This window comes from Mustela erminea, chromosome 16 (assembly GCF_009829155.1).
Source record: "Mustela erminea isolate mMusErm1 chromosome 16, mMusErm1.Pri, whole genome shotgun sequence".
Classification (NCBI taxonomy): Eukaryota; Metazoa; Chordata; class Mammalia; order Carnivora; family Mustelidae; genus Mustela; species Mustela erminea.
The window spans coordinates 11411789-11438324 of NC_045629.1; the positions used below are offsets into that span (position 1 = coordinate 11411789).

General features: G+C 36.9%; 1 protein-coding gene across 2 annotated transcripts; it reads left to right on the forward strand.

Annotated features, from left to right (window-relative positions):
- The first annotated feature begins 1017 nt into the window (after positions 1-1017).
- On the forward strand, positions 1018-26536 carry UBXN2B (UBX domain protein 2B). Of its 2 annotated transcripts, XM_032316925.1 has the most exons (8): positions 1018-1150; positions 7005-7108; positions 10263-10413; positions 12224-12307; positions 13136-13245; positions 16552-16689; positions 21037-21198; positions 22192-26536. In XM_032316925.1, the coding sequence occupies exons 1-8, from the start codon at positions 1070-1072 to the stop codon at positions 22352-22354; spliced, it is 993 nt and encodes a 330-aa protein (XP_032172816.1). In that variant the 5' UTR covers positions 1018-1069; the 3' UTR covers positions 22355-26536. The 2 variants fall into 2 exon arrangements, with proteins under 2 accessions (XP_032172816.1, XP_032172817.1); XM_032316926.1 differs by lacking the exon at positions 16552-16689.

The window sequence follows — 26536 nt, forward strand, 5'->3', positions numbered from 1 at the left end:
AAGCCTCTGCCTTCAGCTCAGGTCATGATGATCTCAGGGTCTTGGGATCGAGTCCCGCATCGGGCTCTCTGCTCAGCAGGGAGCCTGCTTCCTCCTCTCTCTCTGCCTGCCTCTCTGCCTACTTGTGATCTCTCTCTGTCAAATAAATAAATAAAATCTTAAAAAAAAAAAAAAAAAAAGAAGAAGAAGAAGCCTGGGACAACAAATGCCAGGCTTCGTATCTGGTACTGCCATTCACAACAGGTGAATCTAGCTGTTACTTATCATCTGATTTCCTTGGGTATAACACGGTAATAGCAATGCTTAACTAACAGGGAGATAGATGAGATCACACAAGGAATGCACCTAGCATCCTGCACCCAGCAGGCACCAAAAGAATATCCTCTTTCACACCCCACATCTCATTCATAACATTTAATGCAAAGCTCTCTTGCAAATTGAATTTTATTATCTTTTACATCTCTCTTTTCCCCACTAGATTGTGAGCTTTGTAGTGACCAGGGCTCCTCTTTCAACCTTTACATCCCAGAGACATAAAAATGCCTGGAATAAGGCAGGAGTTTAAACAAATCTCAGATTAATGGCTTAACCAGTCTCCAGCTCTGATTACAAAGAGCTTTAACGATGTTTTCCATCCTCAACACCAGTTCACGCATTGACGGCGACGTACCACCCACCCAGTCTTTGGAAGGGAAGATGAGAGAATTTGGCCAAAAATAAGTTTGCAATTTGTATCAGACGATGCATCCGGAAGATGCTTTCATTGTTGAGTTTTAAGAACCTGTAATTCTGCGCTGCCCTCTAGAGCGGCCTACAGTGCCTTCAGGCGTGCTGAAAAGAGAGCACAAGGTTTACGTAGACGGTCCCTGAGGTGAAATTCTCTGAGCCAGTTTCCTTTAAGGAAAAGAGAGATACAGAACTGGACGGCAGGCGCCGGAAGACGGGGACGCGCGCCCCTTAAGTGGGGAAGTGGGGCAACGTAGGCACCACCCCTCCCGCGGTTGCTAGGCAACCGACCCCGGAAGGCGCGGAGGATGCGTCGGCGCAGGCGCCGGCGAGCCGGTGAAAGATGGCGGAAGGTGGCGGCCCCGAACCGGGGGAGCAGGAGAGGTCTTCTGGGCCGCGGCCCCCGAGCGCGCGGGATCTGCAGGTGCGACGAGCGGCCGAGGGCGGGGCGCGGCGGCGGGTGACTGCGCGGAGGGGTGCGTGTCGGAGTCCGCTGCTGGCCTCGGCTGAGCCTTTGCCAGACCCCACCTGGGTCTGTTGTGACTCCGGCATCGCAGGTCTTTTCAGGGCGGTGCATCGAACAGTGCTTCTCGAGGAGACAAGTGCCAAAGCCCAACTCTCTTTTGCCCCGGTCTCATTTCCCCTCCACCCGATTTGCATTTTAAGAAGCAACTGTTCGTTTAGAATGGCATTGTGTTGGGGTCAGTTGAATGGTTCACTGGTTGGTACTTCCTTAGGAGACTTACTGTAGAAGAAAGCTTTACCGTGCCCGTAAGAAATGAGGATCACTTTATAAGCAGTAATGTGTGCTGGTTTGCTCTTTCTTGTCTTGGATGCTGTTTCTGTCTGGATTGCTTTTATATAAAAATGGTTCCTTTTTATCAGATAGCTTTTCCCTTTTAAAAGTGTGAGCTAAAGTATTCCATCCTACAGCTGCATGCCTAGTTGTCAAAGCTACCGTCTATGAAACATTGCACAGAAGAAACAGCGAAATAAAATTTCTTGGTGACATTAGTGAGCTAAATACGGATGCAGCAAATCTCGCTTTTTCAGATGCTTAACACTGCTTCGCTCACTGAGGCTTTTTTCCCCTGTCTCATAAGACCATTGATAAAATCAACAAGTAAACAATCATAAGGAACTGGGTAATTAATTAAAAGTAAATGACACCGAATCTGTCCTGATAGAAAAGTTCTGTTACAGTTACACCTTTAATTCTACTTCTCTGAACAAGATTTGACCACCTGCCATGCAAAATACTGCTAAACTCCAGGAGTGCAGAGATGAATAGGACATCAAATCTATAGTTGGTGCTGGACACTGTGGAAGGGGATTGAAGTGTAAAGGCATTTCTGTTTTTTGCAGAAATAATATATGACGATACTGACCATAACATCTTAAGGTGGAGTATGATTGAATACCAAATTAAGCAGTACATAAAATGAAGAAGTCAAGAATAGAGAGCTCAGTGGCAGTTAAAAGATGAATCGAATGCAGAATAATTCCAGTGCTTTTAAGTCAATTCAGTAGTAGTAAACAGATTCAAGAAATAGGAAGTTACCATCTGCCTCATCTTTTCTATGGAAGACTACCATCACTACGAGGGAACATGGCAGGTTGGGAAGAAATGGAGTTTCTGGTTAGACTCAACTTCTGTTTGCATCTTGGTCCTGTCACTTTGTAGGCTTGTGAATGTAAGAGAAGTGTCTTAACCTCTCTGATCCTCAGTGTCTTTATTTGTAAACTAGGGGTGATCTTGGTAGTGTCAAGGATGAAATGTCCATAAAGTACCCATGCACTCCCATATTATCCTGGCTCTGTAGTTGCTTGGTAAATATTTGGTTCCTTTTCTTTAAAGGAGAAAAATACTGTAACTTTAAACTGGTAGGCCCATTCTAATTCATCTGTTAAAACTATGTAACTTCATATTCTTTGTCTAATTTCATTCTATTCAAGTGAGAAATGAGAACAGCTTAGCTAGTGATTGCCTAATGCTTGGCAAATTTACAGACTTAATCCAGCAAATTAATATATGATTAATGGTTGGAGATATTTTGGTAAATGTCCCTTGAAAGAATGCCTTCCTCTTCACTATCAGAGGATGGAGATTTTTTTTTTCATATTATTTATTTATTTGACAGAGAGAGAGAAAGCACAGGCAGATTTAATGGCAGAGGGAGAAGCAGGCTCCCTGCTGACCAGGGACCCCATTGTGGGGTTCGATCCCAGGACCCCAGGATCATGAGCTGAGCTAAAGGCAGACGTTTAACTGACTGAGCCACCCAGGTGCCCTGGGGATTTTTTTTTTTTAATTACTTATCTACTTCTGGTAGTTAGGTTGGTAGATAGACAACTAATTTCTTATAGATGTGATTTTGGATATCAGATACTTTAAGAGTTGGTAATGTTTCCTTTGGAATTTAAAAAGAATCTGAAGAACTTGCTAAGAAACCTGGAAACAACCAAAGTGATGATGTGTGAAGAAATGAAGTATGTTTAAAAGAAATAGAGTAGGTTTAAAGGAAATGAATAATATTCTTCTCCCTGACTAGTTTTTTGAATAGTGATTACTCTTTGATTATCTTGTTACTGTTTTATCTAGCCATGTGTAAGTATACTTTTCAGTAAGTACTTCTATCTGGACAGCTTGCTCTAAGACTCAGTCATTCACAGTATTATAGAGGAAAAGGGCGATATTTTACTAATTGGAACAAGCAAAAGATACCCCCTGAGTATGTATATCTTTGCTGCTAGGCAGTGTAGGGTTTTTCAGCATCTAAATCAGGAGACGTTTCCTCATTTAGCACAGGAGGAACATGGATGGTTGTCTCCCAGAAAGCCTCCCAGCACTGTGAGCCTCTGACTTACAAACTGCACAAATCTCCTATGGGTATCAAACCAAGAGCAGATCATAGCTCGCTTCATCCCCCCAAATTGGTAATTATTCAATGGGAAGGTTTAGGATGGTATTGTTAGTGACAGTGACAGTGATCACCCTAAAAACCTAAGTGTTCTTCAGTCTTTCTGAATGTTTTCGGAGACCTTTCTCTCTCCTGGTTGTCCTCAGTCCATCTATACTCAAGGGTTTAGTAGTTGGTTAACATATTTAGTGTATGCTTCTGTCCCAGTTTTCCTCCAGAATAATATGAAAAGGAAAAGATTTCTGTTCTTAATTCTGTATTTCCATGCAAGTTGGCGTTGGTAGGTAATTAGTGATAGACTTCAGTACTTATTAGGGTTAGGATGGGGTGAGATAAACAGTGGCATTTTGTAAGTGAGAAAAGAATAAGAATGTCTGATACTGTGTTACAATTGCCACGAGTATCCTAATCCTGCTGGACATCAGTAGTCCACAGTCTTGGTTTTCAATTTTAGCGTGCATCAGAATCATCTGAAAGGCTTGATGCAGCACAGATTGCAGGGCCCTACCCGAGTTTTCATTCATTTGGTCTGGGGTGAGGCTGGCGCATTTGCATTTTCAGAGGTTCCCAGATGATGCGGATGTTGCTATTCTATATTTTTTTAAAAATCCGTATAATACCTTGTGGGCAGGTGTCACTCTAGGAATGCGAATTCCGTAGTTTTAATCTTTTGCTATATACTTGATTTTCTCCTTCTCAGTTACTTTGCTTTCAGGTTTCTTTTCATGTTCTTCACATTTCGAATTCTAGAGCAAAGGTCATCAGTACTTATGTATTTTATTCCTCCTGCATAATCAAAATAGCTTCATAATCTAACTGTTTAACCTAAAGGACACACTGTCCTGATAATTCACAGTGATTCATTACTTCACGGTGCTCATATTCTTGTCTCTTTATTTGACTAATACTTAGTTGTTGTTCTGTACATTTTAACCAGTACTTTAGTTTATTTTGATCAGTTTAAATAATCGTTTCCTCTTCTGTGGTATCTTTGCTGTGTCAACTAATATAAATTGAATTTCTTTGTAATAGTTACTGATGAATTTATACCATATGATGCTGCAGGGACATCATGAATCCCAGCATTCATTCCCTCTAAATATCATTCATTTTCATCTTAGTAATGCACCATTAAAAACTAAGACCTTTTCAACTAGGTGGACTCCCTGCTCAATTACAGTTTTCTCCATATTCCTAATTTGTGAATATATATTAATATTTTGTTAATATATATTTCATACAATCAAAACACATTGTTTGCTTTATTAATTTATTTTACAGAAGAAAATTACTTGATTGACAGGATTTGTACAAGTCTTGAACAAAAAACAAACAAGGTATAAACTATATAGAAGATGTAATCTCAGCTTTAAAATCTACAGCTTGGGGTGCCTGAGTGGCTCAGCTGGTTAAGTATCTGCTTTCAGATCAACCAAACCTCACGTCAGTCCAGTTCCCTGTTCATCTGAGAGTCTGCTTCTCCCTCTGCCCCTCCCCTTCCCTGTGTTTATGCTCTCTCATGCTGTCAAATAAATTTTTAAAAATCTGCAGGTTTATTTATTATCTACATAATTCATCATGAATTTGTTGCGTATCCATGAAGTATTATATTAGAAACAGTCTAGGAAACCTATATAATTATAATAGGAGGGATAAAATAATGAGAAAAGTACGTAAGCAATGATAATATAATGTTTAATATAAATGTTAATAATAGACTAGCATATACTATGAGGAGTTAGGAAAGAAATATCATCTAGTTAAGAAAACTAGAAAAGGCTTTGTGAAGGATGGCTGAAGTGCCTTTGCAATATAGGTACCATTTCCATTGATGGGATTAGAAATCACGTAAAAGTAAGTCATAGAGCTGAAGTAATCAGCTCAGGAGGAACTTCCATAAAGGAATACTGTTTGTAACAGATTTCAAGGAGGTAAAATTTCTGAAAACGTTGAACTCAGGTAGTCAGGCAGAATGTCCGTCTCCGTCTCATTTGTTTTGTTTTGTTTTATTTTCGAGGGGTTAGGGTGGGGAAGAGACTATAATATGTAGATAACACTGAAGAAGGAAATCTTGAGGCAAATGAAACACTGATAATAGTCATTGTTAAACATTTTTTAATATCTTCTAGTAATAGAGCACTTGCCTTGTGCTTTACATGCATTCTGTGATCTTTAAAGTGATACTTTAGGATAATTTTTTTAAACAGACATTTAAAGATGAGGGAACCATGGCTCAGAGAAGTTAAATAACATGTCCAAGACACACCATAGGAGCCCAAGTTAGGATTTTAATTCAGTTCTTTTAGATTACAAAGCACTTTCATAATTGGGATTTCTAACAAAATTGCCATGTGAGAAATATGAAAAGTTGATGGAGGTGTATAGGAATGGGATAGGGAGGAAAATTAATTCTTTTGTTTTTGTTTTTCATGTGTGGATGTTTTAAAAGTTGTCTAATAGAATCTTCAAAGAATTGACTTTGTCCCAATTCTTCTTTTCCTTCTAAGCAAAGAAGCCCTGGATGTAGTTTTCATATCTCTTGAATTTCTAGAAGGAGCACTTTATCTGTTTATTAGGGGAGATTTTGTTTTTTGTTATTTTTTTTTTCTCAAAAGATTTTCTGGAAATTATGATCATGCCAATTATGGGAGCATTGAGAGAAGTTTTTGAATTGTCTAAGATGGAACAAAATAATTTAGTGCTGAAATATTTGGATGGCTTTTCAAAAGTCCAGTTTCAAGAACTGTATTGTATTTATTTCATTTTAAAGGTACCCAGCCATATATTTAGAATGCATAATTTGGTAATATTACTTTCTAAAACTTATGTAAACCATATATGTAACACATTGTCTTATATTTTTAAAAGTTCATGTTCCCATACTTGATGAAATTTATGTGTCATGTAGACTTTTAAATAGAATAATTTTGAAATTATTTTATGTGCTTGGTTTTGAAAACTTGAACAGCTAAATGAAAAAAATTTTATGAGATTTGATGAGAGCAGGCTGACATTAGTGTGAAACATCTTCAACTGTTTTTTTTTTTAATTCTAGGAAAATCGTAGGCTCAATTTTCAAAATGATCTGTTACCAAATACAGTTTTTGAAACAGTTAAATAATTAATTGAAAATAATTAAGCAGTTATTGTAACTTCAATATATTCCAGTATTTTGGTTAATTTTATCAAGTGAGAGATACATTGGTTTTATTTTGGAAGAGGGTCATCTGAAACAGCACCCTTTATTTCTCATTAGCAATTTATACTACACAATCAAATGTTCTAGTCATAATATCTACTTTTGTAGAATAGTTTAGTCCTACTATTACACTTTATAACAAATTTGTTGTTTTATAGTTGGCCTTGGCAGAATTATATGAAGATGAAGTGAAATGCAAATCTTCCAAATCTGATAGACCTAAAGCTACAGTCTTTAAAAGCCCACGAACACCACCTCAAAGGTAAGTTTTGTTTTGGTTGTAAACACTGTATTTCTTTTTAGTTCACCAATTCTAAATTATTTTAAATGGTCTTGGGAATTTTCTTTAAAACTATGATTTCTAAAATAAATATTATTTAGATAGTACTCCTAAAATGGTAGTAGTCAGAAAGCTAAAAGAAATGGAAAAGTTGGGATGCCTGGGTGGCTTAGTTAAGCATCTGACTTTAGCTCAGGGTCTTGGGTTTGAGTTTCACAACAGACTCCTTGCTCAGTGGGGAGCCTCCTTCTCCCTCTGCCCTGCCACTCACTCTGCTTGTGCTCTCTTTCTCTGACAAATAAGTAGGATCTTAAAAAAAAAAGAAGAAGAAGAAGAAGAAGAAAAAGAAAGAAAAAAACAGAAAAGTTATCTTAAATACCTAATACTTCGGTAGACATCATAAAGACACATTCACTGAATAGTACTTTTCTTAGACACAGTGGTTCTTTTTGCGTCATAGGATGCATTGAGGATCTGACAAAAGTTACAGCCCCTCTCCCCACAAAACCGCATTTATGCACAATTTTGTCAATTGTTTTTAAGGATTTGTGTTTCTGAAAACCCACTCATGGAGCCCCTATGTACCTTTTGCCCTCCATTTAAGAATCTCTAGAACCTGGGGCACCTGGGTGATTCAGTCGGTTAAGCCTCTATCTTTGCTAAATTCATGATCTCAGGGTCCTGGGGTTGAGCCCCGCATCCATCTCCCTCCTTGGTGGGGAGCCTGTTTCTCCCTCTTTTTCTGCCCATCCCCCAACCCCCACCCTGACTCAGGCTCTCTCTCTCACTCTCTCAAATAAATAAATAAAATCTGGGGGGGAAAAAAAAAAAAGAGGAATCTAGAACTTCAGGAACCTGTCTATGTTTTCACTAAATGATGACACATCTAATAAGTGATCTCTGTATAGTATTTGCTATTGTTGAAATACCCGAACTAGTAAAAGAACCAGCAATGAGGATTCAAGAGCCAGGTATACTTTATTAAAATGAATTTTCTTGTTTTTAGGAATATTTTCATTAATGTCTTTTTTTTTAAGATTTTATTTATTTGAGAGAGAGAAAGTGAGAGAGAGTGTGAGAGGGAAGGTCAGAGGGAGAAGCAGACTCCCCACGGAGCTGGGACCCTGATGCGGGACTCAGTCCCGGGACTCTAGGATCATGACCTGAGCCAAAGGCAGTAGCTTAACCAACTGAGCCACCCAGGCACCCTATTAATGTCTTTTTAATACTGCAAATCTCCTTACTGGGGAGAAATTTCGAGTTTTTCCATTACGTTGTATTCACAGAAAGTCTATCATTTTTACCAGAAATTTAAAAATTCACTAGAAATCATCCTTCTTTTTTGTGTGTCACTTTCCACTTCCTTTTTTCTGTAGGGGAGATAAAAATGACATACCTCTTTGGACCCGAATGAGAAGAAAGAATATTAATTTTTTCCCAAACTTTTTGTTTTCAGACCCATAGGTAATCAAAAGATTAGTACAATGAATATATGCTATATATGCTTCACCTGTATTCACCAGTTGTTAGCATGTTACAACATTACATTCATGCAAGTGCTCTTTTACTCAATTATTTGAATGCAAATTGCAGCCATCATAATACTTCATCCTTAAATACTTCAGCTTGCATCTCCTAAGAAGAAGCACATACCCTTTTTAACCCTGATAACATATTACACCTTAGAAAATGAACAGTAATTTCATAAAATCATTTAATATGTAGTCCATAGTCAGATATGTCTTCAAGCCTTTTTTGGATTTGGTATCTAACCAAGGGCCATGCATTCCTCTTGATTATGCCTGTTTTAAATCTCAATCCAGAGCATTCTTACCACCTTTTTGTTGTTTGCTCTTAGCTTCTTATATAATCTAAAATTTATTAAATTGAGAGGTACCTGGATGGCTCAGTCAGTTGAGCCACAGGCTCTTGAATTCATCACAAGTCATGATATCAAGGTTGTGGGATTGAGCTCCTGTCGGAGTCTGGGCTAAGTGCAGAATCTGCTTGAAATTCTCTCTCTTTCTCTCTCTCCCCCACTGTTGCTCCCCCTGCTCTTTCTCTCTCTCTAAAATACATAAATAATTTTTAAAAATAAAATAAAATTTATTAATTGACATTCATTTTCATTTGGCAGTGGGCCCCACAAATTATGTAGCCAGTCCTAGATGCAGCCACATTATGGACAACCTTGAAAGCCAAGGGGAGTTGTATTTGTGTAGAAGGCACTGGAACACCACTATGTGTTTTTAAATGTAAATTTTGTGATAAAAACTATATAGTGATAAAGCTTTGATTCTAGACATAGATACATCTCTGTTCTTTTTTTTTTTTTTAAAGATTTTATTTATTTATGTGACAGAGAGAGACATAGGGAGAGAGGGAGCACAAGCAAGGGGAGTAGGGGAAGGAGAAGCAGGCCTCCCACCGAGCAGGGAGCCCGATGCAGGGGCTCGACCCTAGGACGGTGGGACCACGACCTGAGCCTACGGAAGAGGCTTTAACCCACTGAGCCACCCAGGCGCCCCCATATGGCTTTTTTTTTTTTTTTTTTTTGCATCAAACTTTTAACTTTATTAATTCATTTTTATGTCATGTACAAAAAAGAATAAAGAATTTTTTTATTAAGAAGAACTTGAGCATTCAATTTTAGTCTCACTAAAGAAACAATGTAAGAAACAATAGTTTATTACTACTTAAATTTTGTGTCTATGTTAAAAGGCACTTATTTTTTTCTCCACTTTCACCTAATCATATCCTCAGAACTTTCCAAAATCCATGTGCCACCTTAGCAGCTTCTCATCAAATGTCAGATCATCTACTGCCTACCACATTGGCTTTTTTTTTTTTTAATTTATTTATTTATTTTCAGAAAAACAGTATTCATTATTTTTTCACCACACCCAGTGCTCCATGTAATCCGTGCCCTCTATAATACCCACCACCTGGTACCCCAACCTCCCGCCCCCGCCCCCGCCACTTCAATCCCCTCAGATTGTTTTTCAGAGTCCATAATCTCTCATGATTCACATGGCTCTTTTTAAATAAAGTTACTCCCTAAGACTCTGTAGCCTTTTAATTTAAAGGAGTTATGTATGTTTTCTAAGTTTCTGTTCGTGAACTTTAATGCTTAAAGGTTCTATTCAAGTGAACATGAATACAGTGGATTACATATAGTTCGACCTTCAACTGGAAAAATTGTGAATGAACTTTTCAGAGAGGCAAGAGAACATGGGGCTGTCCCTCTGAATGAAGCCACAAGAGCCTCTGGTGATAACAAATCTAAGGTAAGTGCTAAATTTAAAAACTAAATTTTATATATATAGGTATAGATATATAGATGTATTCTCTATAGATTTTTATATTATTTGTAGACATTGTTTTTCTAACTATATATGTCTATTTTAAGCATTTACTCTGTTTTTATAAGATTACAGCATTTCTATTAATGATTGAAAGTTGCAGCAGTTTTTTACATCTCTGTGAAACCTTTCTATTTACTTTTTTTTTTTTTAATAATTACAGATTCATGTGAAATTACAGAAAGAACACAGGTCCTGTGTATTTTTCACCCAGTTTCCTCTAACAGTTATAGCTAACATAATTGTAGTACAGTATCAAAGCCAAGATTTGACATTGATACCGTGTATGTTTACAGTTCTGTCATTTTCTCACATCCAAAGATTTGTATAATTGTCAACTCAATCAAGATGCAGTTCTGTCATCACAAAGATCTCCTTCATGTTGTACCCCATTTTAGTCACACCCTCAGCCCTCTCCCCATCATCCCTAACCTCTTGCTACCCTAATCTGTTCTCTATCTCTGTGATTTTGTAATATTAAGAATGTTATACAAATAGAATCATATAGTATGTGACCTTTGGGATTGGCTTTTTCCACTCAGCTTAATGCCCTGGAGGTCATCAGAATTACTGAGTGTCTCAGTAGTTCATTCTTTGTATTCCTGATAGCACTCCATGGTATGGATGAACCACACAATTGGTTTAACCATTTGCTTATTGAGGGATATTAGAGGTGTTTCCGGTTTGGAACTTTTACAAATAAAGCCACTATGAGCAACCGTATACAGGTTCTTGTATGGATATTAGTTTTCATTCCTCTGGGATAAATGCCCAACAGTCCAGTTGCTGGGTCATTTGCTAAGTATATGTTGGTTTCTTAGAAAGTGCCAATCTCTTTTCCGTAGCGAGTGACAGATCCAATTTCTCCATTCTTGCCAGCATTTGGTATTGTCACTATTTTAAATTTTAGCTATTGTGATAAGTGTGTAGTTATAAATCATTGCGGTTTTAATTTGCATTTTCCTAATGGCCAGTGATGTTAATTTGCATGTTCCTAATGTCTAGTGATATTGAACATCTTTTCTTGTGTTTATTTTCCATTATCTTTCATATCCCTTTCAGTAAAATGACTTCGGCCTATTTTCAGATTGGATTGTTCTGTTGAATTTTGAGAATTCTTTATATATTTTAATAGTTTTGAGTCCTTTATCAAATATATGGATTACAGATATTTTCTTCTAGATTGTAGCTTGTCTTTTCATCCTCTTACCAGGGTTTGACACTGATACCATGTATGTTTACAGTTCTGTCATTTTCTCACATCCAAAGATAACTTCAGGGTACTTTATACCTATTTACAAAATTCTTCCTTTATACTGTTTAACTGTTACTTACTTTGTGAAATATGTTTTAAACATAATTTTTATGATAAAACATCATAAAATATTATAAAATTTATTATAAAACATCATAAAATATTAGTGGTAGCTTTTTAAAATCTCTTTATACTTTAAAATATATATTTTGGTATATGATTGTATCTTTAAATTTAAGAATGGCCTAAATTATTTCAACTTTGGAGTCCCTAATGTTTTTGTGGGGAGAAACATAGTTTCTTCCTTACGTATACCCCTCTGTAACATAAAACCTTCATTTTAATATAAAATTTTCCTGGAAAGTATAAGCTAGTTTGGCTAATTGTAGTTGATCTGGTTTTCAAATATATCACACATTATCATAACATTTTGCCCTATAAACCATAGTGAATTTTTAACTCATTTGCTGTGTATTTCAGTCATTTACAGGTGGAGGATACAGATTGGGTAATTCCTTTTGTAAACGATCTGAATACATCTATGGAGAAAATCAATTGCAAGATGTAGGTACAGTAACCAAAATGAAAAGCTTTAGATATTTGCCTCTAGTTATTACTGTTTTTAAATTTAGAAATTAGTGATATAAATATAATCTGTATATATTTTTCTGTTATTTTTTGAAATATGGATTTTAAAATGACTAATGTGTAAGCTTTAGTCTCAGGTTTTATATTTTGCACCTCAGTTGTGCCTTGCACTTAAATTGTAAATATCTTCTATATGTTGAAAGAATATATGATTCACTGTCAGAATGAGCTTTATTTATATACAGTAGTAATTATTATAAGTAGTGTACTGTCAGAGAATTAGCTGAGTTGTAAACAAGGAAACTCCTAAGATCATTCTTTGTTTTTGTGTTTTAAAATTTGGAATTATAATTTCATTTAAACATGTTTACTTTCGCCTTAGGGGGTCACTGAAATTCTGGCTTACCCCTTGACATAAATATTTAAGCCCTGTGTAGCAGAAAAGAATATAGGTACAGTTGAAAGAGAAAAATTGATGTGGAGTAGCACCTGGATGCTCTCATTGCTTTCATTTTTCTCAATGAACCAGAATAATTGTACATGAAGGCCAGGATCTAGCTTTGGCATTTCAGCCATTGTCGATTTGTTAAGCCACATACAAATCTGCTGAACAAATACACTTGCTTTCATTTGAGTCCTTATTTTAACAGTAACTAAAGTAATATGAATAACACTGCATTTTAAATAAAGTAAGTGGTTTATGTTGTGAATATGTTGTGAAATACCACACAAGATTTGAAGCTTAAAATTACTTGATGCAGGTGGATTCTTTTATTTCTTTAACTTTTTTCCTATCTTCAAAAGGTTCAGATTTTGCTTAAACTATGGAGCAATGGTTTCAGTTTAGATGATGGAGAACTGAGACCTTATAATGACCCACCAAATGCTCAATTTCTGGAGTCTGTTAAAAGAGGGTAAGATATTTTACTTGTATTCTATTTGTTACTTAGGGGGGGACTTTTTTTCTTAAGATACTGGAATGTATTTTATAAGTGATTGCTGGGGGTAAAGAGTATTTTTAAGTATCTAAAGGACATGTTGCTATTCATAAGTCTTTGGTTCTTAATTTGATGGAGGGGGCAGTAGACACTGGTTACTTTCAAAATATGATCAAGCGATGGTCCATTCTGAGAAGAAACATCTTCATGTAATAAATCAATACAGTTGATTAGCCTGTAGCTGCCTCCCCACTGAGCCACTGTCCTGCTCACTGTTAACAGGATGACTTTCATTGTGTGTGTGCCTGAAATTCAGCACATTATATTAGAAATTTTTTAAAGTGGCATGACTGCTGGCTGAAGATTTCAGGTTATTTTGAAGTTATGATTTGTGAAAGTCAACTAGATTTACAGTGCTCTGACCGATGGAAAGAACATAATAGCTCAGCTCTTCTTGCTAGAGGATGAAAAATCCAGTGATTTTGTTAGGATTATAAAAGCTTTTCTGCATCATGCTTTCACTGGCTGACAATGCAATCATTCCTAAGTAGAAATACAACCAAACAGAAGGTTGATGATGAACTGGAGATTTTAAGAAGCAGTGAAGGGACCGGAGTAGAAGGTTATACTCCATTCAGGAACTGACGCTGGGACATTTCCATGTGATGCAAATATATCCAAGGAGAGTAGCTGAAGTGGAGTGGAGGTGAAACAGTAGCATAAAATCTGGATTTGAATTCTACAAAGATAAGGTCAAGATACCAAAAAATGGCAAGAAATGCTGTAAGCAATATGCTGAAGTCATTTGAGAAAGGTGGGAAGCTGTCCTAGGAGGCAGTATGCTGTGGTGGTAAATATAAGGAAATAATAGTTTAAGTTGATGTGTGGACTTGGAAACCTGCAGTCACTGGGAAGAGCTGGGAGAGACTGGTTAAGGGAGGTGTTTGTTCATCTGCTAAGGGAAGATCAGCATTGCTGTTGGAATTGATGCTTATTTCAAGATGTTAGTAGACAAGAGCGTATTGATGATGGTTGTATTATAATGTAGATCAAAACTCATTTATTCTTAAATGAAAATAAGCCATAATCTTTGTGGGCAGTGTCCAAGCAGTCCTGGTGTCCTAAAAGAGGATTTGTTTTTTTACTATATCCTGAAGTATAAATTATGATCAAGAACAATTTTTGAAAAGATTCCTTGAAAAAATGATTGAAGTCAGACAGTGGTTGTCAACTGTAGAATCACTGCCCTGTACTTATGACAAATATTGAGTAACACCATCTTCACTGTCCTTGAAGAACTCATAGATAATATAATCTGTCCATGAGTAGTATTTTCCCCAAAAAAGATAAAAATTTCATCTTAAATATATTGAAATAAAATAATTTATCATAAAATTTTATGTATTTCAGTTTATAAATGCTTTGGTCTGGCCACACCAGAGCATAATAAAAGTAATAAGATAGTTTGCACCTATGTGCAGTCCAGCATTTCTCAAGAAAATGTGACAAACATAAAAACATAAAAAATGAGGTATGTGAGGTTGGCAACGTAATTACTGTCGGTGGTGTTGCAGTCAGGGACTTGATAATGTTGATAATGTTCCAAACAAAGTGCAGTCTTCTCTCAGTTTATATGGTACACGTATTCCTGAAAATTTTATAGTGTATTAATAAAATGCCCCCCCCACCAAAAAAAGGGTTTTTTGCTTCTTTGGAAAACAGACTCTAAGCTTTAAGTTTTAGGATCAGACATTACAGACACTGGTGTCATCCAGGCACAACTCTGGCAGGGCATTCGGTGGTTCTGTGGAACCCAAGACAAGACTTAATTAGGCAGGATGAATCCCAGTGGCAGCACTTCCTGTATCTGGATCACAACCCTGAATGACAGCAGCTCTCATGAATCTCACAACCATCAAAGACCACCTATCCATTTTCAAAACTTCTTCCACAGAGTTTAGAAATAAATATCAGTATTAACTATTATGTCCTTATAGGAATTTTCTAGTGCTTATTTAGGTATAAATTGCTATCTTGCAATTTGGCTTTCTAAATGCTAAAAGCCCTCCCAAGATCATTGTGACAGCAAAAAGTCCCTATAGTGAGAATCACTAGGAATGAGGTGATGCAACTTTTTTTTAAAATTATAATTCCAGTATAGTTAACATACAGTGTTATATTCATTTTAGATATACAATATAGTGATTTAGTGATTCTGTGCATCACTGAGTGATCATCAGGACAAGGGCAGTCCTTAATCCCCTCACCTATTTAACCCATTCCCCCACACCCATCCCTAAGATAACCATGAGTTTGTTCTCTGTAGTTAAGAGTCTGTTTCTTGACTGTCTCTCTTTTTTTTCCTTTGCTCATTTGTTTCTTAAATTCCACATATGAGTGAAATCATATGGTATTTGTCTTTCTTTGACTGACTGATTTATTTTGCTTAGTATTATACACTGGTTCCATCCATGTCATTGCAAATGGCAAGATTTCATTCTTTTTTATGGCTGAATAATATTCTTGTGTGTGTGTGCGTGTGTGTGTGTGTGTGGCACATCTTTTCCATTCATCAAACAGACACTTGGGCTGCTTTCATATTTTGGCTGTTGTAAATAATGCTGCTATAAATACAGGGATGCATGTCATCCCTTTGCATTAGTGTTCTCGTATTCTTTGTGTAAATACCCAGGAGTGTAATTGCTGGATCATAAGGTAGTGACTTTAACTTTTTGAGGAACCTCCGTACTATTTTCTACAGTGACTGTACCTGTCTGCATGCCCACCAACAATGCAAGAGGGTTCCTTTTTCTCCTCATCCTCATCAACACTTACCTCCTGTGTTTTTGATTTTAGCCATTCTGACAGGTATGAGGTGATACCTCAGATGACACAAAGAAATGGAAAGACATTCCATGCTCATGGGTTGGAAGAACAAATTTTGTGAAAATATCTGTACTACCATGCAGTCCCTATCAAAATACCAACAGCATTTTTCACAGAACTACAACAGATAATCCTAGAATTGTATGGAATGACAAAAGACCTTAAATAGCCAAAGCAATTTTGAAAAAGGAAAGCAAAGTTAGAGGTATCATAATTTGATGCAACTTGAAGAAGAAAATATCTATAGGGACTAATCAATCATCATGGAAGTTTTCAAATTAAAATTTAAGCAAAAGGTGCTGTTTTCCAGTATAGCTCACAACTTGATTATAGTAATGTCAGTAGTGTAGATTAATTTTTTTTACATTAACTAAAACCTTTTCCCCTTTTTAAAAGAGAGATTCCCTTGGAGCTTCAGCGGCTTGTTCATGGTGGCCACGTGAATTTGGATATGGAGGACCATCAGGATCAAGAGTACATAAAACCTAGATTGAGGTTCAAGGCTTTTAGTGGAGAAGGACAAAAACTTGGAAGGTAAAACCCTAAAGTGAGAAAAATACTTGTCTTTACTCAGTGTGACTTTTCTTTGAGAATCAAAAAAGCAAAATAACCTAGAAAGTAAAAATTAAAACAGGAACCCTGAAGACCTTGCTGATGGAATTAGATATGCAAATCTAGTGATAATGTTAGTACCGAATACTTCAGTAGCAGTTATCACATTCCTGGCCCTGTAGGTACTTTAAACATATACTAACTCACTTAATCTTCACAATTCTTGGATGTAGATCCTGTGATTACTTCATTCGCTAATGCAGTACTGTGCCCTAGGTGACTGAACTAGCGAGCAGTTATTTTGTGGGATTCAGATTCATACACTGCTTTTTACCATTGTGCCATCCTGGCTCTTTCTGATTACATGGGTTCAAAAGGGGAAATTGTTAAAGGTTCTTGATTAGACTGAACAATAGGCATCTTTGATCACAGCTATAAGCATGCCTGTCTGTCATAAGTAATTGCAGCAAGAGCAATGTGAAGTTGGTTGTTTTCAGAATACTTAAGTTAGGGAAATCAGAATATCAGAATATCAAGTTAGAGAAAACCAGCACATAAAACACTTAACAAAACCTTCATGTGTTCAGAAAGTAACTTACTGAAATGGCTCATTTACCAAGATTTCCAGGCACCTACTGAACAGAAAAGTAATTTAAAAAAAGCAAACAGAACAGAAATGGAAATAATTCCATTGTCTTCCATAGCTGGCAATCTTATTGCAAACAGAACATTACACAGATAGAAACTAACTTAATTTTTTACTGCAATATTACAAATAATTGTGGGGTAAACCTAAATGCAATAAAAATTCTACCCAGATCTTTCATGTAGTATCATAGGAACAAGCAAATCATAGGGACAAAACTGCAGATGTACAGTGGCACAATAAATGGTACAACTGCATAAAAATGAGCTCAGGGAGCTGGAATAGAGCCCAACATACTTAGAAAATTACAGAATCATTTTTGATAAGCAGGGCTAACGAGTAGACTGTTGCTGTAGGCTTTGAGCTTGTGCATATGATGATACAGATCGTGAGAGGAAGCAAATGTCTCTGTTTAAGAACAGTCGCTTCCTGTTTCTCACACTGTGCAGTCCAAAAGATTCCGTCTGCCACTCACCCATTCTGGCCACTAAGCCTGAGTTTTGACTTCATCTTGATCCCTGGACTCTTAACGGTCCTCTCCTCTAAAGCCTAACCCATTCCTTCTTGCATTTGCTTCATTTTCTTATCCCAACAGTTCTGCAGCTCCTTACCTTACTGTTCAGCCATTGGATTTGTCTGCCCCTGTGCTGTTCAGTGCTGTTGGGGATGTTCGCACCCCAGCTAAGAATGCGAACTGTGCCTCTCCCACTCTCGAAGGGCTGATCCCAAATGTTCCCTGCCCTCATCTCAGCAGATTTCTTTTTGCTTCCAGCTTTCCTGAGAAAATGGAGCCTGACAAGAATTACTTTTCCAATATATTCCTCTTAGCCTCGAAGTTTATTAAATCTATCTTTACTGGCCTCTCTTAAATTAGAAGATGTTTATCTTCCTGACCAAGGGACTCACTCTTCTTACAACCACCCTACGTCCTGTCTTCCAGTCTGCCTAGAAAGTTTGGTTTATCAATTCCCTCTTTTTAAAAATTCTTTTAATATGATACTTGAAACATACAAACGGTATTTTGAAAATGTCATTGTATTTTGATCAGTTAAGGAGAAAGTTTTAAGTAGTAAGCAGGTATAACTTTGAAGGCTAAATAGTAAAGTTATTATAACTTTTTAAAATGTGTTTTTATACATTGCTCACTAACCAACTTGCTCAGCCGCCTATCCCTGTGGCTCTGAGCCTGTCTTTCAATCTCTCTGACTCTGTTCTTTTCCTATAAAATGATACGGTTGGCCTAAACTATCTTGAAAATATATTCCTGACCTCAAATGTTATTATTCCATATAATTTCATTTTGACATACACACATCTTATAAAGAAACACATGAAAGAGCTTTCCTTACTTAGTATCCTTACTTGGTACTTTCTTTTTGTCAGAATCTGTTTTAAATAGAAAGCATTAAAGTACAGAAACCGCATCTGACTCATCTCATCTAATAGAGATAACTTTTCCCTCCCTAGTTGTTGTTAGGATAGGAATTACAATGCTAATAGCTGCCTTTTAGGAAGTTTCAACTATATAAAAGCATTGTTTGAAATGCTTCTATGTCCTCATTAACTTAATCTTTACAACTGTGTTGCCAAGTTGTCTGTTTTGCAGATGAAGAACCTCAGTGTTAAGTGACTTGCCCAGGGTCACACATCTAGCAAGTGGCTGAGTCAGAATCCTGGAATCAGGCTTCTGGATCCTTGCTGTTAATTATTAAGTCATGATTCCCTCATTCATACCATGATTTAAATGAACTGATAAACATGGTGGTGGCTGTGATGGTGGTAGTGATGAGGATGATAATGATGGTGATGATGATGTATACACCTAGTTTCAGTGAGGCAGAGGAAGATTGAAGTCCTTTGCATTTAGTGTACCTTCCCTTTGGTTTTTGTACCTCTCCCTGTGTAAGGGACACGGACCCTTGGCATAGTGAATCATCTTGCTGGTCAAGGGTTTAAGTCCTCAGTTCCAAACTCGAAAGAAAATTCCTTAAGACTACCTGATCAATGATTGCAAATCATCATTTTCTTTTTTATGTTTTTATCATATATATTCTGAAGCTGATTCTAAAATATGTATTAAGAAAAAACTGAAGAAAGGGGGAGTGTTAGCAATAAGTACAAGTTAATTTTTCTACCTTACTGTATATTTTGAGAATATATTGGTGGGAATAAGAGTCAAGATGAGCAAAGAATGCTCCTAGAACTTATATGCTAATAAATATGTTCTTACTTTTTTCAAAAGAAAATAATTTGTAGGATGCCATCTGAAACTCAGTATTTGAGAAAATAGACATTAAGACTATTAAATAATCCTTTTAGGTAACTTAGAGAAGATTAAGATTTGACAAATGTCTATAAAGAATTTGGCTAAATTTGTTTTTTAATTTGTTCTCGTTTCTTTTTTTTTTTTTTTTTTAAAGATTTTATTTATTTATTTGACAGACAGATCACAAGTAGGCAGAGAGGCAGGCAGAGAGAGAGAGAGGAGGAAGCAGGCTCCCTGCTGAGCAGAAAGCCCGATGCGGGGCTCGATCCCAGGACCCTGAGAACATGACCTGAGCCGAAAGCAGAGGCTTTAACCTACTGAGCCACCCAGGCGCCCTGTTCTCGTTTCTTAATCCAAAAGGATTTTTTTTTTTTGACACTGACTTTCAGTTTACAATTACAGTTCATTCTGCTAGTATTAGAAGTCACTAAGATAAAGTGGTGCTAAGGTCATTAGTAATCAAGTTCCAATGGTAAGATGCCCTATCAAATAAGTTTCATGATAAACTAGTTACCGTAGGGGCATCTGGTTGGCTCAGTTGGTTAAGCGTCCAGCTCTTGATTTTGGCTCAAGTCGTGATCTCAGGGTCCTGGGATCAAGCCCTGTGTTGGACTCTGTGCTCACTGTAGAGTTTGCTTGTCCCTCCCTTACTCCCCAACTTGTGCGCACTCTCTAAGATAAAACCTTTTAAAAAATAAATAAATCTGTCACCATATATAAAACTTCATTCCTCACTAGCACATAGAAATTACTTCTCTTTTATAAAGCAGTAACTACATGCATCAGATGTTTTTAAGTAATATTAGGTAAGTTTAAGCCAGTAGTTTAGTGTTGATATGTACAAAAATAGCTGGCACCTGTTGAAATATTGTTGTAGGCACTGTGGGACTTACTGATAATAACAAACCTACATAACATCGTATTATTTCCCCTCCGCATTTTATACATGATAAAATTGGAATTCAGAGAGATTAATTTACTTCAAGTTTATGCAGATGACATAGCTGGGATTTGAAACCAAGCCTGCCTGTCCTCATAATCATTCTTTGACATTAACTCAGAGTTGCACAGATTTCTGAGTAAAGATTGTTGTGTTAAACAGCTTCATGGAATTTCAAAGGGATAAGGGAGGAAAGAACACAAAGTTAAGCTTTTGAAAGAGATTGGATAAGCTAAATAGAATCATAGACTACAAAAGAATTTTAATATAACAAAAGAAGTTAGAAGAAGTATGGGAGACTCAAAGGAAGCCATGTTTTTCCTGGTCCAGAAGTCATAGGTAGGAACACTTGAGAATCAGCGATGGATTTCAGTGGTTACTCCATCATCTTCAGTTTGTTGAATCTTATGTATTCAGATGTGTATGCATCTGATGTATTCAGATTCGTGTTCTAATCCTTCAGTTCTTCTTTTTTAGCCTTACCCCTGAAATAGTCAGTACGCCTTCATCCCCAGAAGAGGAGGATAAGTCAATACTTAATGCAGTTGTTCTTATTGATGATTCTGTGCCAACAACAAAAATTCAAATCAGATTAGCAGATGGGAGTCGTTTGATACAAAGATTCAATAGTACACACAGGTAAGCTCATTTGTGATTTCGCACATGGTCACTTATCTTTATAAAACTATGTGAGTGAGTAATGAAGAATGAGAAATTCTTTACATACACTTCTTAAGTTTTTGAGAGAAAAAAAATACTTCAAAAGCATAATAGCTGTGTGAAATACTTAGCATTTGAACATACTAATGCAAATTAAGTTATTCAAAAATTAGATTGTTAAAAGTTGCACTTTTGCACTGTTGCTAAAACCATGTGAAGTGGGATCAAACTTGGCTTAAGTCCTCAGTTCCAAACTCAAAATATAGTGAAACCTTATTTGGACTTTAATCAGATAATTCTGATTGGAATTTTCTACCTTAGCTTACTCTTCACAATATAAATTTGTAATGTAGATAAAGTATAATTGTACTATTGTCAAGTACTTTATTTTTTTTTGTCAGGTACTTAAACTTTTTAAAATGTCATTTTAACATTCATTTATACATTTGTTGTACTAATAATGTACCAATTTCATTTTCTCCTTAAGGGATGTATTTAAAATCTGAGTTGAATTGCTAGGCATATGTGAAGGTCTTTAAAAAAAGGATAATTTTTAAAAATTGTCTTTATGACTTAAACCTTTCATAGTTATAGACTGACCTTGACACAGGCCATTCTGGGGTACCTTTTTTTGGGTCACCTGCTGCCAAGATATTTTATACTCTGAAAGAAGTAGAACCTGCACTTTTAGTATAATAACATTGTTGACATTTATTTTATGCATAACTCACCTAAAGATTGTCTCTGTTTACAGAAAAAGTAAATATAAGCTACACTCCAGAGTTAAAGCTCACATTTTATCTGTAATCTAATATAAATCCATCCATTGAAATAATGTAAATTTTAAAAATTACAACACATTTAAATAAGGATTAGAATTATGATTTATATTGCTATCATCTAATGTTAGCTAAAGGCTTACATGAAAATAAAACTTTCATATCACAAATTATTTTTATCTTATTTCTTCAGGATCCTGGATGTCCGGGACTTTATTATACAGTCCCGTCCTGAATTTGCGACTCTTGACTTTATTCTTGTGACTTCATTTCCAAATAAAGAGCTAACAGATGAAAGCCTGACACTACAAGAAGCAGATATTCTTAACACTGTGATACTCCAGCAACTAAAATAATACTGCTCCTATCCATGCAGTAGCATGTAGGAAAGATAATGTGCCATAATAATAAGGAAAATACTTAGAGCATTAAGAAAACAAACTATTTTTATTATTTATACAGATAAATTTCAGTTTTATTCTTATCCTGTCTTCCAGCCATAGCCTAGATGAATTTGAACCAGGAATAGGTTTTGAGATAAACATGTTTGAATTTTTAGTTGCAGAGCTGGTTTATGTTGATAGCTTGTAAATATTCAGGCAAACCAATTTGTTACGTGCTCTGGGTTAATGTAACAATATTTGTTTGCAGAGGAAATGAACAGAACCCCATTTTGATAAATGTGTTTGGTAAAATTTGTACTGAAGTTTCTTGATGGTGCATCGATCAACAGCCATCAAGAAATCCTCTGATCAAATTGGAATTTTTTTCTGTGATATATACCGAAAACTATCTATATTCTGATTCTGAAATATGTTGATCATATAATTATTTCTCCTATTAAGATTGTATGCGTCCTTTTTACTTACTGATTTAGCTGTATTACTAGTGTCAAAAAATACGGTTTGGCCTTGTACTAGTGTCAAAAAATACGGTTTGGCCTTGTATTTTACAGAACTATGACCATCATAAGCCAGAAACAAGGACAGAAAGGTCAGCAGTTCTTGAGAACATCCGTTAAAGAGCACTTTAAAATAGAGTAATTACAATCCGTCCCAGAGCCTGCCTTGATCACATTCATTTATTTATGCAACACATTTTTCTAAGGGACCCACTATTTATACTGAACACTGTTCTAAGTGTTCAATCCAGAATGTACTCTACTCCAGGGCAAAATGAGTGTACAAATTCAGAAATGTAAATTCTGTCAGCCAGACTGGATCTAAAGAATTACCAGCAAAAATATTTGCATTTCTGCCAAAGCCAGGTATTTCCTATATGAAGTAGGCTATATCAGGAATGATAGAAAGGCTTTTTCTTCTTCCCAGATACCATTTCACCTTTGGTCACCACACCTGGTGGGGTTTCTGTAGCTGCTGTAACAAATTACTCTAAACTTAGTGGCTTAAAATAGCAGAAATTTATTATTTTGTAATTCTGTATGTCCACATGGGTCTCACTGGCTAAAATAAGGCATTGACAATGCTGTATTCCCTCTGAGAGGCCCTAGGGGAGAATCTTTTCCTCGTGTTTCCAGCTCCTAGGGGCCACCTGCGTTCCTTGGCCTGTGGCCCCCTTCCCATCTTCAAAGCCAGTAATATTACATTCTGACCCTTCTCTGTCATCACATCTCTTTGACAACAGCCAGGAAAAGTTCTCTGCTTTTTAGGACTCGTTATTGGATTGGGCCCACCATTAGTTCCAGATTATCTGCCTGTCATCAGGTCTGTAGTAATCTTAGCTGCCTCTTTAATGTCCCTTTTACCATGCAAAGTGACATACCACAGGTTTCTGGAGGCTCCAGGGGTGACTCCGTTCCTGGCCTCTTCCAAGGCTCTCCTCATCTCTTCACTTGAGCTCATTCCTCCAAGCTCTGCTTCTGTCCTTACATCTTTTACCACCTACTGTACTTCTCCTGCCTTCCTCTTACAAGGACCCTTGTGATAATTATAGAAAAATCTCATCTCAAAATGCTTAACTTAATCACATTGGCAAAATCCTTTTCCTGTGTAAGGTCACAAATTTACAGGTATGGTGATTAGAACATGAGTATTTTGGAGGCCTTTCTGACTACCGCAGTCCACTGCTGCCCTAAAGATTGACATAAGGTCACCCCATCCAAAGGTGCTCAAAAGTGTCAACCCGTTATAGCATCAAAGTGCAAAACCTTATCTGAATCTCACCAGCTCAAAAGTCCCAAACTTCATGTAAATCATCTAAATCAAGTATGAGTGAGGGTCTGAATACGATTCCTGGGACACAATTCCTCTCCATCTCTGTACCTGTGAACCTAGAAAAACAGTTATCTCCTCCCAAATATAATGGTAGGACTGGCATAGAATGGGGTTTATAGACATTCCTGTTCAAACAGTGGAATGAGAAAAGGAGCTATGCACACTCCATCAGGTGTCACATCTCTGTGGTCTGGAGCACTATCTCCTGGGCTTGTGAAGGCCTCTCAGAGTCCTTCCTCTTTCATGACAGGCAGCAGTGGTTCCCCGCTGAGTAGTTTTATCAGCTTGTTTCTTAACTATGGACTTGTGGGAAGTCCCGCTGTCTTTCATTTCAAATCATCTCCATCCTTGTCAATTTAAGATAGCAGGGTCTGCTGGTTTAACATTCTCCAGAAACTTGGGGATCTTGTGTGCCTATTAGGGGGATTCAGCTCTTAAACCAGAGGCCCTGGAGCAAAGCATTCATAGGTAATCTCATCTCTCTTTTTGGCTTCTTCTGCGAAGGCTGGGAGGATCTTTGAGTCACACCTTGTGTCTCTTCAAGGATCTGTGGTGTGACAGAAAACTCGGGCCTTCCTCAGGTGTTAGCCAAAGGTTGTATAGCAGCACCCTCATCTCTCCCTAGGGCCGACGTCCCCGACAGCAAATCCCTTAATTGGAATGTCTTTTGTCCTTTGGATAGCCCAAGAATTTCCAAGTCATTGAGTCCTGCTTTCTTTATATTTAAAACAGTTCTTTCCTCAATTTGTCTATCTCTACTCACGTTGTACTATAACCAGCAAGAAGAAACCAGTCTGCACCTTGCACACTTTGCTTAGGAGTCTCTTCAACAGAATGTCTTAAGTTTATCCCTGACAACTTGCTTTCCACACAACTGCCGACACATCGCAGCTAAGCTTCTTGCCACTATATAACCAGAATCTCTTTTCCTTCACTTTCCAACAGCACGTACCTCGTTGCCGACTAAGTCCTCATTTCTACCAAGTCCTCGTTGGCAGCACCTCTAATGTCCCATTTTCTTCTTACAGTCTGTTTCCGACAATTTGCATAATCTCCGTGGCAATTTAGGTGCTCTCTCGCATGCTCCTTTCTTTCTCCAGCCCTCACTAGCATTAACATCCATAGATCTGCTAGGAGTGTTCAAGGCAGTCCTGCCTCTTTCTGCCATCCTAAAAATTCTTCCAACCTCTACCCACTGTCTCATCCCAAAGCTATCCCCTCATTTTTAGGTGTTTGTTCCAGCAGCGCCCCATATCCAGGTATCTGGGAAAGTCTACTATGCCTATTCACTGCCACTGAACTTGAATGTGCCAATAGGAGATTTGGAGTTCACTTTCTCTGGGGGCTCTGCTTATTTCAAGGAGGTGAACTGGCCCGTGGTAGAGGTTTTCCTACTGGCAATGCTCTCAGAACTCCCACAGGATGGAAGTGTTGATCTCACCACCGCAGAGAAACTTGTTCTCAGTGTCACAATGCAGAGTGAGAAGATTATTCCTAATAACAGGAAGCCATGCGCCTCTCCACCAATTGACAACTTGGAGATTATATAAATAATAACAGTTTAAAATGTTACCAGGGATAAACTACATTTTCTTAGGAGCAAAATCATCTTCCTTAGGAAATACACTATTCAAACAAACGAACATTTTAAATAAAAGGGCAGTGCCCTATTTTGGATTAACAAAATGTGGTGAAGGGATTAACCACACCCTTTAAAAGTATTTGAAATGTTACTCCTGTAGTTTCTTTTTATCATTTAGATGGAGTGCCTATAGATGCACATACAAAAACGACTGCCATTTTTGTATATGATAGTCTTCCAAATGTAGAAATTTATATTAGGAGGGAGAATTAAACATTCAGAATAACACTTTCACATGTACTACATAGTGTTTTGCTTCATTAGAGTCATTCTCCTGAATTCTTTCTACTCTTGCAGTCACTGTAACTTATGAAATTTATAATCATCCCAAAAAGATTATGTTACAATGAGCAGGTAGACAACCATGTGTGAGGTCGATTGTTTTGCATGACCTATGTAATCAAAAAGTCTTAAGTGTCTGCTTTACCAATAAGAACATGTTCACTGAAAGTCATTGAAAATCCTTTTCAAAATTTCCTTGATTTGCAGTTTTATTTGAAGGACTTAATGGATTATTTTAAAGCATGAATAACATTACCTGTGGTTTAATTTCTTGTGATGCATCTTTTTGAAAAGAACTGAATTGTAGCAATGTTATCTCTATTTCCTGTTACTCTTGCTCTTTTTAATTCCACCAAAATAAAGGTGCAAATTTTTCTTAA